The 16,535-nt window shown below is 39.2% G+C and overlaps 2 protein-coding genes across 5 annotated transcripts in view; one reads left to right on the top strand and one right to left on the bottom strand.

Moving 5' to 3' along the window:
• The window catches only part of RAD51C (RAD51 paralog C), a 30,929-nt gene extending 14,486 nt beyond the window's left edge, over positions 1–16,443 (bottom strand). For 2 of the 4 annotated variants that reach the window (XM_070393230.1, XM_070393231.1), the window contains exons 1-5: positions 16,286–16,443; positions 12,719–12,968; positions 10,895–11,061; positions 7,689–7,822; positions 2,335–2,466 (exon numbers count right to left, since the gene is read on the bottom strand). In XM_070393230.1, coding sequence (XP_070249331.1) covers positions 2,335–2,466; positions 7,689–7,822; positions 10,895–11,061; positions 12,719–12,968; positions 16,286–16,403 — 801 coding nt within the window. In that variant the 5' untranslated portion in view covers positions 16,404–16,443. The remainder of the gene's footprint in view (positions 1–2,334; positions 2,467–7,688; positions 7,823–10,894; positions 11,062–12,718; positions 12,969–16,285) is intronic. The other 2 variants (XM_070393232.1, XM_070393233.1) reach the window with 2 other exon arrangements.
• The window catches only part of TEX14 (testis expressed 14, intercellular bridge forming factor), a 124,127-nt gene that overhangs the window by 29,203 nt on the left and 78,389 nt on the right, over positions 1–16,535 (top strand). The window lies entirely within an intron of this gene.

Below are 16,535 nucleotides of genomic sequence, written 5' to 3'. Positions count from 1 at the left end.
AAAGTTGTTGATTGCAGTGTTTTAAATTATGAAAAACTGGAGTCAACTTTAAAGATAATCAATAGGGAAGTGGTTAAAAAAACTTCTACAATCATACAACAAAATACTATGTAGCTAAGGTAAGGTAAACTTATATAGTAAATAGAAGCCCAATGCATGACTTTGTGCACCAGTGGGGTCCCTCAGCCTGGCCTGCAAGATCGGGCTGAAACCGGCTCTCCAACATCCCCCGAGGGGTCCCAGATTGCGAGAGGGCGCAGGCCAGGCTGAAGGACCCCACCGGTGCACGACTGGGGCCAGGGAGGAATGCGGGAGGTTGGCCAGCCGAGGAGGGACCGCATGGGGGCTCCAGGGCCATCTCGCTCAGTCCTGATCAGCCAGACCCCAACAGCAAGCTAACCTACCGGTCGGAGTGTCTTCCCCCTGGTGGTCAGTGCACGTCATAGTGACTGGTCGATCAGCTGACTGTCTGCCCCCTGGTGGTCAGTGCACATCATAGCGAGCGGTTGAGCAGCCTTAGCATATCATTAGCATATTAAACTTTGATTGGTTGAACGGACACTAGATGACTGGACACAGCATATTAGGCTTTTATTACATAGGATATATATGGAAAGATATTTGCAATATATTAAGTGAACAAAATATTGCTTTGCATAATAGCATGTATAATGTGATCTTACTTTAAAACATGTTTGTGTATGCATAGAATAAGTTTGGAAAAATATGTACAGCAAACTCAACAATAATCATTTCTGAGTAATAGATAATATAATTGTTTACATTTTGATGATTTATAATTTTTTTACAGCAAGCATATAACTTAAAATTGTAAAATGTATTTATTATCAAAGCTCAGACATGCCTCTATACCTGCTAAGTAAAAATGAATTTATAAAGTAATAGAGTAAAGTATGCCCTTAGCCCCCCAAAAATCTTAGCTCTAGAAATAACCACTGTTAATGTTTTGGTCCTTTCAGTATTTTTCTTCATAGATATAAATGCTCATATATAATTTTTACTTTTCTCAAAAGTGGAATCCATGAAATATATTACTATACAACTTGAATTTTTTCACTTAATCATATATATGGATATCTTGTTTCATGTGAGTTTGCAAATGCTTATATTACTTAAATACTGCATAGTTTTTCGTGTTATTTGCATTACTTTTTAAATGCTTTTTTATAATTTTTTTTAATATGTCCTTTTTTATTGACCTGAGAAAGGAAGGGAGAGGGAGAGAAACAGACACATCGATGTGAGAGGGTCACTTTGATTGGCCGCCTCCTACATGATCAAGCCCACAACCCACGGATGTGCCCTGACTGGAAATTGAACCAGCTGCAACCACTCGGTGTATGGGACAACACTCAACCAACTGAACCACATCAGCCAGGGTTGCATTACTTTTTTTAATCAGAAAAGATAGGATATTTTTGTTAAAAACAAACAAAAACCTAAGGAACTATGGCAACTCATTAGTCTTGAGTGCCCCCTAGTGGGGGTTCTTCATGGATAATAACAGAATGCATAAAATTACGTACAAATTAATGGGAAAAAATAATTCAAAGACGGGATACTATGCTTTTCAGTATACGGCAAAAAAATCTAATAGCTCAAAAGAAAAGATGTAAGTTTTGAAATTATTTTATCAAGGAATTCTTTATTTACTTATGATGTATTACCGGCATGTGCTAAGGACTCTGGGCAAAGATAAGAAAATCAAGTTAAGCAGTTTGACCTCCCATCTCCCTCACATATAAGTGTGTATATTCGTGTCAGTGGTGGAATAGGGTTGCAGAATGGGAAGTGCTGGCAAACGCAATAAAAAAAAGTTTTTAACTCCTTTTTATCTCTTCACTTTTGAACTTATCTTTACCTTTCTCCTCACATTTCAAATCTAAGAGTTACCTCCATCTCCAAACATCTTGGCTCTTTACAATATATCATTTTCCTATCCATCTGAGTCTGTGATTATACATTATGTAATAATCAAAGACTCAAAAGAAAAATGGAAATGTTGGAAGAGCTTACCTAAAACACATCAAGTATATTTAGACAAAGAAAACACTGCAATTACCAAAGTCCATTTTTAAAATACGGCATCTTAATTATGCTTATTCTTTTCCAGGAAAACCGATAAACAACACTTATGACTGGAATTAATTTTTTATAATAACCAAGCCAAAACAAAACTACATTTAAAACTACGTGTACATTAATATGTCCTTTTTTATTGACCTGAGAAATTCTATTCTGCTACTTGTAGGCATTAATATTTGATACAATCTTCTTAACTATTATAGAATTCTCTTAACTAATTATACTTACAGCTAATCTGTGATTATTTGCAAGGCTGATCATTTGCTGGGCTAGGCCATTTAGTAATCGAGTTCGAAGGGATAAGTCATCAAAGTCATGACGAAAAGGAAAAGCAATACCATCCACTATCACTAATCGAACCTAAATACAGAAGAAATAATGATATTAGGTTTGGTATTAAAAATAAAATTGATATTAAAAAATCACAGCCCATTGTATAAAAAAAAAAACCTTAATGCCCTAGCTGGTTTGGCTCAGTGGATAGAGCGTCGCCTGCAGATTCAAGGGTCCCAGATTCGATTCCAGTCAAGGGCATGTATCTTGGTTGCAGGCACATACCCAGTAGAGCGTGTGCAGGAGGCAGCTGATTGATGTTTCTCTCTCATCGATGTTTTTAACTCTCTATCCCTCTCCCTTCCTCTCTGTAAAAAATCAACAAAATATATTTTTTAAAAAATAGATATACAGGATTTAATAATTTTTTAAAAATAAATAAATAAAAACCCTTAAAATCCAGTTTTTTTCCCAACTTTACAAAGGCTTTATTTTGGATATATCTATTAATCCAATGCTTTTTATTTATTTATTTATTTTTTTTAATCCTCACCCGAGGATATTTTTCCATTGATTTTAGAGAGAGTGGAAAAGAGAGGGAAAGACAAAGAGAAATATCAATGTGAGAGAAACACATTGATGGGTTGCCCCTGCACGTGCCCTGACTAGGAGTAGGGCCAGGGCCAGGGTCAGGGAGGAGCCTGCAACAGAGGTACATGCCTTTGACCAAAATCAAACCCAGGACCCTTAGATCCACAGGCCGACCAAACCAGTTAGGACATCCAATGCTTTTTTTTTTTAAATGTTTGTATTGATTTCAGAGAGGAAGGGAGGGAGAGAGATAGAAACATCAATGATAAGAGAGAATCATCAATCGGCCACCTACTGCATGCCCCCTACTGAGGATCAAGCCCTCAACCGGTTCAACCATGTGCCCTGACTGGGAATCAAACTGTGACCTCCTGGTTCAGGTTGATGTTCAACCAGAGACACACCAGCTGGGCCAATTCCTTTTTTTTTTAAATCCTCACCCAAGGATATTTTTATTGATTTTGGAGAGAGGAAGGGAGAGAAGAAAGAAAAAGAGAGAGAGCGATAGAGAGAAGAAACATCAATCAGTTGCCTCCTGCAGGCGCCCTGACCAGGATTGAACCCAAAACCTACGTATGTGCCCTGACTGGGAATTGAACCAGAAATCGTTAATGTGTATAGGATGCCACTCCAACCAACTGGGCCACCTGGCTAGGGAAATTCATCCAATGCTTTTGTATTCATTACCAGAAGTTAAAATGTACTCTGGTTTGATAATTTATCCACTTAAAAAAGTAATTCAGCAAAAAGAAAAAGGAGCACTTACAATTTTCTTATCAGTTGCCATTACACATTGTCTTTTACCGGGGTATTTTATTGACAAAAAGCCCTCTTTAAGTCTTAGTTAAACAAATTTCTCAGTTAAATACATTAGTTTTTACCTTCAGGGTTCCTTCATCTCTTCAAATATTAAATTATCACACCTTCTTCAAAAACTTAATGGTATACTTTTCCCCCTTAATTTTAAACATACTATAGGGCAACTAACCACTACATAATCTATTATAATGCAGAATTCAGCATGATGCAATTCGGTCTTAAATTATAATTAGCAACAAACAAGGTTTGGCAAGGTTTACTTACAGATGATAAACATTTTCATGACAGTTTCAGTTCTAATATAATCCAAATAATGGCACCTAGAGTGAAGTTAGAGTAAACAAATGAAAAAACTATAAGAGCCCTAACAGGTTTGGCTCAATGGATAGAGCGTCGGCCTGTGGACTCAATGGTCCCGGGTTAGGTTCCAGTCAAGGGCATGTACCTTGATTGTGGACATATGCCCAGTGCGGGGGGGGGCGGTGCAAGGGGCAGCTGGTCGATGTTCCTCTCTCATCGATGTTTCTAACTCTCTATCCTTCTCCTTTCCTCTCTGTGGAAAATCAATAAAATATATTTTTTTTAAAACTGTAAGATATTTTTTCTATCTAATAAGGATTAGGCTAAAGAAGAGGTTTTTGTGAAGTAATGTACAAGCCATTTTCATATCTTTTACTTAGAGTATTCATCCAGCAAATATTTATTGACATCTACTACATGCTAGTCACTGTTACAGACACTGCAGAACAAGTTCTCTTGCAGTTTATGTACTAGTGGAGTAAGAGACAATTAACATACAAACACATACTGAGTAAAACAATTTCTGATAATGATAGGAGTTATGGAGACACTAAAACTGAATAAAATGACAAAGAACGAATAGCTGTTAAGGTAGAGGGAGGCTAACTTAAATTAAATGTGAGGGAAACATCAATGAGAAGTCAGGCAACAGAACTGAGTCCTGGATAAGAACCTCTTGGAGGGAAAGACAATCTATGTATAAGGAGTCAGAAGGGCAAAGGACCTAATGCACAAACAAGTTTGGCATGTTTAAGGGTCTGGAAAAAATGTAGTGAGAGGGAATGATAGTAAATTATATCAGGAAGGTACAGTGGTGAGCTAAAGCCAAATCCTATAGGGTAGTAAGCCAAGCTAAATTTTCAGAAATTTTGCAAATCAGTAATTAAATACAGCCATTAAAAATAAAACTATATAAATTTTATGAATAAATAAGTCATACAAGTATTTGGATAAAATAAAATATGAATAATAAATACAGAAAAATCACTCCTTCCTAATTTTTTATATTTTACTATTATCTATGCTCTTTAGATCATTTGCACCTATTTTATCTTTATAGTGGAAATACTACCTAGTGATGGGCTACAATACAGTGTTTCTTCTCTACTCTACATTCAGTAAGCTTGAAATCAGCCACCATAGGAGGATTTTCTACATAGAAATCAGCAAATAAATCAGCTACAGATCAGAGCTTGATTTGTCTTGCTGATTATCTAAACTTTTAATAAAGTAATGGGGAAAATGTCAAAATCATATTGATCTTAAAAATATGTTGTGTCTGTACCCATTACATTGTGAACTACACAAAAATTGAGGACATATTCTTCTATTAGAAAACTAATGAATTAACTAGGTATTAGTTAATTTGATTAGCTCAAATCAACAAAAAAATATTCCACAGGAAAACTCCTTATAATTATAGGTTTTGACACCAGGATATTTGCAGGGAGCCCTAAATACCAGGCATCCAAGGACCTTTCTGCTCATGCCAGAGGAGCTGTATAGCCTAACCTCCAATGGATAAAAAGAACGGAAATTTGTTTTTCCTCTCCACAGTCCAGATTTTACTGAAAGTGGCTAAATTACAGAGATGTGGACCTTCTGCTAAGTGGTAACTATTCACACTGACAGCTTTCCCAAGTTTAGGATGGAAGTTCTTAGAGATGGTCTGGTAAATTTCCTTGATCTCTCAAAAGGGTGAGTATACTGAAGGTAGAAAGCCAATGAATTACAGAATGAGTAGGATAAAACAAGGGCTTGTCATTAAACTCATAAAAGCTGAAAGTAAAACATTACCAAATGGGGCCCTGGCCAGTGTGGCTCAGTTGGTTGGGCACCATCTGGTGCACCAAAAAGTTGCTGGTTCGGTTCCTGGTCGGGGAACATGCTCGACTGGGTTGCGGGCTTGATCTCCAGTAGGGAGCGTGCAGGAGGCAGCAGATCAATGTTTTCCTCTCACATCTATCTTTCTTTCTCCCTCTCCCTTTCCCTCCCTCCCTCTCTCTCTAAAAATCAATTTAAAAGTCTTTTAAAAATACATATAACCGTTAATATTGCAATCCTAATACTTAGAATTTATCCCATAAACATACTTACAAATGTACCCCAAGAGATATGTGTAAGGTTATCTCCAAAACATTGTTAATAAGAGCACTAAAAGTCCACCAACAAAGAATTGGTTTAATAAATTAAGGTACCTACCCCGCCCCCCAACCATTTTAATTGTGGTAAAATACACATGACAGAAAAATTTACCATCTTAATCATTTTATGTGTACAGTTTAGTGGTATTAAATATATTTATAATGTTTTGCATCTCTAGAACTCTTTTCATCTTCTAAAACTAAAACTCTATACCCACTAAACAATAATTCCCATTCTTCTCTTCTCCCCGGGCCCTCGCAACCACCGTTTTACTTTCTGTCTCTATGACTTTGACTATTCCTAATACCTCATAAAAGCATATATAGCTTATTACACTTAGCATAGAGTCCTCAAGATTCATCCATATTGTAGCATGTGTCAGATTTTCTTTCCTTTTTAAGGCTGAATATATTCCATTGCATGTATGTATGTATGTATGTAGCACATTTTGCTTATCTAGTCATCCATCAATGGACACTTGTGTTACTTCCATGTTCTAGCTACTGTAAATAATCCTGCTGTGAACATAAATGTGTGAATGTATAAATGTCTCTTCAAGACCCTGCTTTCAATTCTTTTGGCTATATACCCAGAAGTGGAATTGCTATATTATATGGTAGTTCTATTTTCAATTTTTTGAGGAACTCACATATTGTTTTCTACTACAATTATACCATTTTACTTTCCCACCAATAGCAAAAAAGTACCTTCTTAAAATGAAATATGCAGCTGAAAAAAGAATAAGGTCTACCTGTATGTAATGATACAGAAAGATACGCAAAACACTAAGCCAAAATGGAAGGTGCAGAACAATAATACAGTATAATCCCATGAACAAATGTTAAAAATGGGGAACTACGCCAAAACCGGTTTGGCTCAGTGGATAGAGAGTCGGCCTGCGGACTGAAGGGTCCCAGGTTCGATTCCGGTCAAGGGCATGTACCTGGGTTGCGGGCACATCCCCAGTAGGAGATGTGCAGGAGGCAGCTGGTCGATGTTTCTCTCTCATCGATGTTTCTAACTCTCTATCTCTCTCCCTTCCTCTCTGTGAAAAATCAATAAAATATATTTTTTTTAAAAAATGGGGAACTAGATATTATAATATGTATAAAAAATTTTTGAGAAGACACACAAGAAACTATTAATAGTGGTCAACTTTGGGGAGAGGTACTAGGAAGCAATAGCAGAAGGGAAATGTTATTTTTCATTTTATACCATCCTATACAGTTTGTTTGATAGGAGCTATTCCACCATTACTAGAGGTGGAACCTCTTTTTATATTATTTCAATTTCTTACTTTAGGTATAGTATTAATATATACATGCTAAATAAATGTAAACATAAATAAATTATAGGGCAAGGAATAAATAAATTTTCTGAATTGGCTTAACCAGACACTTCCTAAGAAATATTAGTTATATTGGTAAATTATATTTCAGTAGCTTGAGCCATACCTTTGAATGTTCTGAAAGGAATTCTGAAAGTAGATAAACTTGTGCCAGTAGCTCTGTGTAGTCATGACAACGAAAATAATAAATATGGGAAAGAATGTTTTCAAGAGTGAAATTCTCCAAAGCCTTTGGGTGCGCTGAAATAAACAACAAAACAATCTTAAAATAATTAGTTACCTGTTTTGATATATTGGTGACTAAAGAAAAACAATAACTTTGAATAACAAAATTCTTCACTGTGAACAAAACTCTAGACTTTATTTGAAAGATGATAAAATTTGCCGAAACCGGTTTGGCTCAGTGGATAGAGCGTCGGCCTGCAGACTGAAGGGTCCCGGGTTCGATTCCGGTCAAGGGCATGTACCTGGGTTGCGGGCACATCCCCAGTAGGAGATGTGCAGGAGGCAGCTGATCGATGTTTCTCTCTCACCGATGTTTCTGACTCTCTATCTCTCTCCCTTCCTCTCTGTAAAAAATCAATAAAATATATTTAAAAAAAAAAAAAAGAAAGATGATAAAATTTTAGCAAAATCACTATAAACTATCATTTCATAATTCCTGTCCTCTTCTTTCATCCTTTCCACTGTTTCCTTACATGCTAGGCCAGTGATGGCGAATCTTTTAAGCTCGGTGTGTCAGCATTTTGAAAAACCCTAACTTAACTCTGGTGCCGTGTCACATATAGAAATTTTTTGATATTTGCAGCCATAGTAAAACAAAGATTTATATTTTTGATATTTTATATATTCATATATTTAAATACCATTTAACAAAGAAAAATCAACCAAAAAAATTAGTTCGCGTGTCACCTATGACACGTGTGTCATAGGTTCGCCATCACTGTACTAGGCTATCTAGAAACTGTTTATACACATATACAACTAGTTTTTAATGCCTGTCTTTTCATATTTCTAGTTATTGGCTTCCACTCAATAGAAGTAACATACTGGAATTTCTCTTTCTTGTTTTTTTTTTTTTCATAGGATTACAAATTAACAGTTAAAAGGAAAAATGTTCAAAAGAAGTATTTTCCCCCCTTAAATGATATAGTGTAACTTGGTAATTTAAATAGAACCAATGATATAAAATGAAATTCCCTACTTAGATTGGATTTAAAAAATAAGCAGTTTGGAAACCAGAAACACCAATCAGAAAGGATATATACACCCCTATGTTCATAGCAGCACAATTTACAATAGCTAAGATATGGAAACAGCCTAAGTGCCCATCAGCAGATGAGTGGATTAGAAAACTGTGGTACAGAAGAGGAACCAAGATGGTGGCACAGGTAAACACCTGTACTTGCTGCCTCTCACAACCATATCAAAATTACAACTAAAAGACAGAACAATTATCATCCAGAACCTCAGGAAAGCTGACTGAGTGGAAGTTCTACAACTAAAGAGGTAAAGAAGAGAGCGCATTGAGACTGGTAGGAGGTGTGGAGGCACTGAATGGGCTGGCATCCAGGTGCACTGCTTTTTTAATCGGGAGGGAGATACAAACTCCCACTTGCTCTGAACTCCAGTTCCAGGAGAGACTCAGGGGGACCCAGACACATACAGAGAGAAACTGAACTGTCTGGCATCAGGACAGGAACGTGAGGGAGGCTTTCTTTCAGACGGAGGTGCGGAGGTTGCACAGTGGTCACTATTCCTGCCTAGGAGAATCTCCAGTGCAGGGCTGCCTGGCAGCCATTGCTGTCTGCTCTGCCCTGGTGATTCCCTGAGACTCAGCCCACCCAATTTAAAACCCCACCCAAACTGTGTGCAGCAGCTTTTGCATATGAATGGCCTGTTCTTTCTCAGCCTAAAACCTGTCAAACAGGCAGCAGCTGGGTCAGGGAGCCCCAAAGCAATCAATCCAGCAGCAGCGTGCCTTGCTACACAGCTGGGCGTCACCTGGGCACTTCCAAACCCAATATAAAGAGGAGGAATCTGCAGATCTCTCTGTAGCTCCTGCTGGGCAACCCCAGGCAGTGGCTGACTTTGCACATCCTTGGAGATCCAAGAGCCAGTGTACCCAGTGGACAGTGTGAAACCATACCAGATTACAACTCTTCACATCCATAAGTGACACACTCAAGGGGCAGACTCAGTGAGCATCAGAGCCCCAATGAAGCAAGTCCTGTCCCATAAGGGTGTCTCCTGCACAGAAGCTCTTCCATTGTAGACACAGTTGGTCCTCACAGCCAATTGGCCTGGAAGTCAATTCCTCCCATTGATACCAACAGCAATCAAGGCTTAACTACAACAAGATTGTGCACGCTGCCCACAAAGGGGTGCACCAAGAGTATCCACCTCAGGTGACTGGAGAGTCTGAGCCACCAGGCCCTATAGGACACCTACCACACAAGGCTACTCTATCAATTCAAGCAGACTAGCAGCTACCCAATACATAGAAACAAACACAGGGAAGCAGCCAAAATGCGGAGACAAAGAAAGATGTCACAAATAAAAGAAATGGATGAAAGGAAAATACTGCTGATTACAAACATTCAAAGGAAATACAAGCATATATGAAAAGCATTGTTTTTTGAAACATCTAGAGAAAAGACTAAAGACTTTACATCCAAAGAATAAGATAAAACAAAGCAAATTTTTAAAAAAGTCAAACCAGAAACCATTTAATTTTATAAGAAACTGAAAGGACGTGAACTTGAATATAAATTACCTTTACATTTTTAAAAAAACTTCCTTTCCACATAATAAGTACAAAAAACTTCCAAACACTTTAGCAATACAATTAACATAGTCATGAAGTCATTTACATACTACTCATAGCCCCATAGGTCAATCAGCTTAATGTTCCAAATACTTCCAAACATAGTTTTTTGGAAAAACCAGTATGAAAGTCAAAACACTAAATGCACTGAAAATAGTGAGTGCATTGAGACAATACTTATAGTAAAGTTCCAACAAAATTAGTTTACACCTGGCAGGTCAAAGTATGATTTGAAGTCATACACTGAAATACATACACAAATTTTGTCTTAGAGCTCCTGCAGTGAGGGCCATAAAAGGGGAAGAACAGGCCAACTCAGATTGTGGCATTTCTAATTTTTAAGAAGGCTATGAGAATTTAACACCACTACATTATCAAGTCATTAAGCTTCACTTTCCAAAATGGTCTCTTGTTAAGACTTGAGATGAGTACAAATGCAAATTTCTTTTACTATACAGAAAAAAGAGAATCACTTGCTAACTTACCCTCTTCCATACCTGTTCCTGCAATAAGCTGAAGGTGTTGAATGCAGGCAGTCGCAAGGTCTATCACTCTATCAACCATAAAACTTCCCTCTGTATCAATAAAAACTGCTTCGCCTTCCACTCCTCCAAAACATTCTGGTATCTGCACATCTACTGCCAACTGCATACTATCAAGAGAAAGAAGTCAAACAAATCATTATAATGATCTTCTAACATAGTGTTTTTCAAACTCCAGATCACGAAATGTTTTATAAATGCAAATATACATCCCAGACAAGAGAGATGGCTGCTTCGCCATGGCTCCAAATACAGGATGGGGCTAAAGTAGAATTGCAATTGGGAGTACAAGAAAGTTTATTCTTGTATTATTATTTACTAGAGGCTGATGCATGAAATTCCTGTACTCGAGGCGGGGGAGAGGGGTCCCTCAGCCTGGCCTGCACCTTCTTGCAGTCGGGAGCCCTAGAGGATGTCTGACTGACAACTTAGTGCTGCAGCAGAGGTGGGAGAGACTCCCGCCACTGCGCTCAGCAGCATTGAGCTTGGCTTCTGGCTGAGTGGCACTCCCCCTGTGGGAGCGCACTGACCACCAGGGGGCACTGAGTGTCTACCCCCTAGTGGTCAGTGCGCATCTAGTGACCAGTCATTCTGCCGTTCGGTCAATTTGCATATTAGCCTTTTATTATATAGATTATATTATTTTCCACACAAACTATTGTAAACCTACTATTTTTATTATTAAAAGTTTTATCTTGTATTATTTATTATACTAGAGGCCTATTGCACGAAAAGATTCGTGCAATAGGCCTTCCCTTCCCCTGGCTGCCGGCACAGGTTTTCCTCCAGCACCTGGGACCCAGGCCTTCGCTCCGGCCGGAGTTGCCTCCAAGCCTCTCACGGCTCCGGCAGCTGCAGCCGCCTTCAGTCTTCGCTCCGCCGCTTCGCACCTATGTATGCAAATTAACCGCCATCTTTGTTGGCGGTTAATTTGCATATCTCGCTGATTAGCCAATGGGAGGTGTAGCGAAGGTACGGTCAATTTCAATTTTGTCTATTATTAGATAGGATTATTTTCCATAAAAACTACTGTGAGACCCACCCTGTATATGTGAATCAATGGATTCTTGGATTAGGAAAAGGGTGTGCCCATAAAATCATGATTAAGGAATTTTAGTGGTTTTTTAGGCCTCTGGAAATGGAACCCTTTCTTAATATATATAAATCTACTTTTTTAAGTCTCAGATTTTTTTTTAAGTAAGTTTTTATTGATTTTTGAGAGAGAAGGACAGAGAGATAGAAACATTGATGAGAAAGGAACTTCATTGATCGGGTGCCTCCTGCATGCACCCCCACTGGGGATGGAGCCCACAATCTGGGCATATGTCCTGACCAGGAATCCCACTGATTCCTAAGTCGATGCTCAACCACTGAGCCACAGCGACCAGGCTCTACTTTCAAATGTTTGATTTTCAAATATATTCTCTGGAATTAATTATATAATAAAGTAGAAGACTGCTTTCTTATCCTAACGACTACATAACAGTGTTGTAAAAGAAACACTTTTTATATCAAAAGAATCATATCAATTTATCAAAATGGAATGCTAAAGTAACACAAATATTAAGTTGGTTTTTGTTTGATGCATGTACGCAAACACAAAAATTTGTGAATACATACATTTCTTTTTTGGTCTGACTATAGACCCATAGCACAATACTCTATTACTTACATAAAATGTTAAGCCCACCCTTAAGAAGGGAACATTTAAATAAAAAAATAAAAAAATAAAAAAATAAAAAAAAAGAAGGGAACATTTTAGTTTACCATAACTGTGTTTTTCCAACACCTGGTGCACCACAAATTTCTGTTGTTTTGGTTAAGGGTACTCCACCCCCAAGAATATTATCAAGTGCTGAACAGAAGGTAATTATAAAGTTCTGGGTATGCTCCTGCTCAAGAAGATCCAATGCTGTACATTTCTTGCCTGACTCAGCATGTCTTGGTTTATCTGTGAGACACTCTCTTCTTATAATTTGCAGAGCTTCTAAGGCTTCCTCTTTAGATATCCCAACTTCTGAAAGTAGAGTAAGAAAAAAACACACAGATTTTTGAGAGATTTGAAACAGCTTACTATGCTACTTGGTTTTCTTTATTAATTTTAATTTTTAGGTAGCAAGAGTGATTCCAAGAATAGAGAAACATAAAAATGTAACATTCCGCCCTGACTGGTTTGGCTCAGTGGATAGAGCATCGGCCTGCGGACTGAAGGGTCCCGGGTTCAATTCCAGTCAAGGGCATATACCTTGGTTGCGGGCACATCCCCAGTGGGGGTTGTGCAGGAGGCAGCTGGTCGATGTTTCTCTCTCATCAATGTTTCTAACTCTCTATCTCTCTCCCTTCCTCTGTAAAAAATGAATAAAATATATTTTTAAAAAATGTAACATTTCATGAACTATTTAACCTTTCAAGTTAATAAATGGATTGATGTTTTCTCAGTCCTCACATACTTACAAAATGTATTACCTCAGAAACAGAATTGAGCCCTGGCTGATTTGGCTCAGTGGCGAGAACATTGGCCTAGGAACTGAAAGGATCCTGGGTTTGATTCATGGTCAGGGCACATGCCCAGGTTGCAGGCTCCGTCCCAGTGGGGGATGTGCAGGAGGCAGCCGATCCATGATTCTCTCTCATCATTGATGTTTCTATCTTTCTCTCCCTCTCCCTTCCTCTCTGAAATCAATTAAAAATATATATATTAAAATAAAATAACAGAATTGAAAAAACTTAAACCTCTAAAGCATTTCTAAGTATCTACAAAATTTCTCAGGACGTAGAAATAAAATGTACTAGCAGTCAATCCTTTTATCTCATTTGGTCTCATGAAGCCATAATTATCTTACTCTCAAAAGTATACAAATTATTTTTTAGAAGGAAGTTAAAATGGCCTCCTTAATTGCCTAAAACAAAAATCAACTTTAAAAGAAGTGCATGTCCCTAGCTGGTTTGGCTCAATGAATAGAGAGAAGGCATTGGCCTGTGAACGGAAAGGTCCTGGGTTTGATTCCAGTCAAAGGCGGTTGCAGGCTCAATCTCCAGTGCGGGGTGTGCAGGAGGCAGCCAATCAATGATTCTCTCTCATCACTGATGCTTTTCTCTCTCTCTCTCTCTCTCCCTCTCCCTTCCTCTCTGAAATCAATAAAAATATATTATAAAAATAAAAGAAGTGCATGTGGCCCTGGCTGGTATGACTCAACTGCTTGAAGTGTCCTCCTGCACAACTAAAAGGTGTTAGATTCAACCTCTGGTCCAAGTACGTACAAGAGGCAACTGATCAATATTTCTTTCACATCAATGTTTCTCTCTCTCTCTCACTCTCTCCCTTCCTCTCTAAAATCAATTTTTAAAAAAAGAATTTGCTTTAAAAAAAAGTGCATGTTTTATTCATAATAAAAACTTTTCATGGGAACACTGGCATGAAAAATTCATGTATCATTCTATTTACTGAGAATAACTATTTTATGCACAAATATCTTAAACAATATACTTACACTTTCCTTAACTACACAATTTCATTCCTGTCTGATAATCTGGCCTAAGAAGATAAAACAGTAATTACAAAACAGGCTGCTGCCCTGGCCGATGTGGCTCAGATGGCCGGCCGTCATTCCCTGCAAGGAAGGTTAGTGCCTAACTTGTGGGCTCAATCCCTGGTAGAGGGTGTGAAGGAGACAGCAGATCGATGTTTCTCTCTCATCAATGTTTTTCTCTCCCTTCCTCTTTAAAATCAATAAAAACATATTTATAAAACAAACAAACAAATAAACAAGCTGAGGGGAGAAATAATGGTGAGGATATCACTTAAGAGTTTGATATATCAGTGCTTGATTTGGTAAGGATATAAAATATACATTTGGTGCTAACAAAACACAACAATGATAAGGCAAGGAAAATCCTATCTAATTTAAGAGCTTGGAGTCTGGAATCAAATTACTTGGGTCTGTGAAGCCTGGCCGCACCACTATGTAGTCGCCGTGTTTGGGCAAGTTACATTTTTGCGTCTCAGATTTTTTTCTTCTACAAAATGGATATGAGACAATACTTGTAAAAAGCTTGGTAGAAAACCAGGCCATCCAAAATGCTCAATAATTGTTAGCTTTTTTAAAAAATACATTTTTATTGATTTCAGAGAGGAAAGGAGCGGCAGAGTCAGAAACATCGATGAAGAGAGGGAATCACCGATCGGCCGCCTCCTGCATGCCCCACCCTGGGGATCAAGCCCTCAACCCAGGCATGTGCCCTAGACCGGAGTCGAACCCAGAACCCTTCAGCCCACAGGCTGATGCTCTATCCATTGAGCCAAACCAGCTAGGGCAATCATTAGCTTTTTATTGTTCAGATTCTCTCATTCCCTTTTTGTAAAACCAACTTGTTGAAAGAAAAAGAGCCCATCAAACTTTGGGGGACACCACGCGAGGTGTAAGATTTAAAACAAATGATTAACATTGGGTCTACATTTAGTTAGTTAGTTAGTTAGTTATGGCGCTCCCCCCGCCCCCCCCCCTTGTCCCCCCGCCTCCCGGGGCGTCCTGTACTCTCTCTGCGCCCCTCTCTTCCCCCCCCCCATACCCCTCCGCCCGGCTCAGAGAGCACCCCGCCCCCCACATTCATTCTTGAGTGACTAGTTGAAACCTCATTTTATATTGTTGAGGGCAATGACTTAAAACTCGGCTCTATCTTGATATTATAGTTCTGGGCATACCATCGAGCCATGTGCTCAGCGAGTCTGACCGCAGACAGCTTTATTTTTGTTTGCCGCAGGATGCGGTGGTCCCCACCAACGCATTATCTATGTTCTGGAAGGTGAGGCTTAGGGTTTCCTCAGGGAGTTACAAAAAGAAGCACCGTCTTCTTTCTACCCCGTTTCTCACTCTTAGTATCTCTAGTCCCATCACGAAACCTTCATTTTTCAAATTTAATCCCTGTCCCTTGGGTTTGGGAACAGCGGGAATTAAATGGCCTAAATGAGCTCCAATCCTGGCTCTGCGACTGCCTAGCCCAGTCGTTACGAAAAGTGACTTAACCTCCCCAAGCATCAGTTCCTTCGTCTGCATATCGAATACGGCCCATGCAAAGGAGGGTTCTTTGGGGTATAAACGACGTAATCCTCAGAGCACTGGGCAGGGACTGGCAGAGAAAGCAACCAGTAAATGTTTCCAAGACCACAGTTCTAACCGTCCGAACCAGGTTTAAGTATAATGAAGGAGACTTTTCACGTTGTAAACGCAGCCGTGGGCGGCAGCCCAATGTGCGGAGGCTGCGGGCGAGAGAACAGAGATGGAGGCGGCGCAGATCGCGGCCAATGCACCACAGCTTAACGCCGGGAGCCGTTACCTTTGCTGAGCTCGGAGGGTTTCACCTCTAGGAGCTCCTCAGCAGTTTGGAAACCTGCAGACACCATTTTCACGCGCACCGCCGGGGACAGCGGAAAACTAACTAAATCCCGCTGCATTTCAAAGCCGGACGCCTACGCGCATAGGCGCTCAGACCCGCCGAATTCCGCACGCCCGCGCCCGGCCGCGCCGCGTGACGTCAGGCGTAAAGCGGAAGGGGCGGGGCCTGCGGCCTGGCTGCACGCGGCCTG

Source organism: Myotis yumanensis, unplaced genomic scaffold (assembly GCF_028538775.1).
Source record: "Myotis yumanensis isolate MYYU_CA2020_CCGP unplaced genomic scaffold, mMyoYum1.0.hap1 SCAF_16, whole genome shotgun sequence".
Lineage (NCBI taxonomy): Eukaryota > Metazoa > Chordata > Mammalia > Chiroptera > Vespertilionidae > Myotis > Myotis yumanensis.
This window is presented reverse-complemented; position numbering and strand designations above follow the sequence as displayed.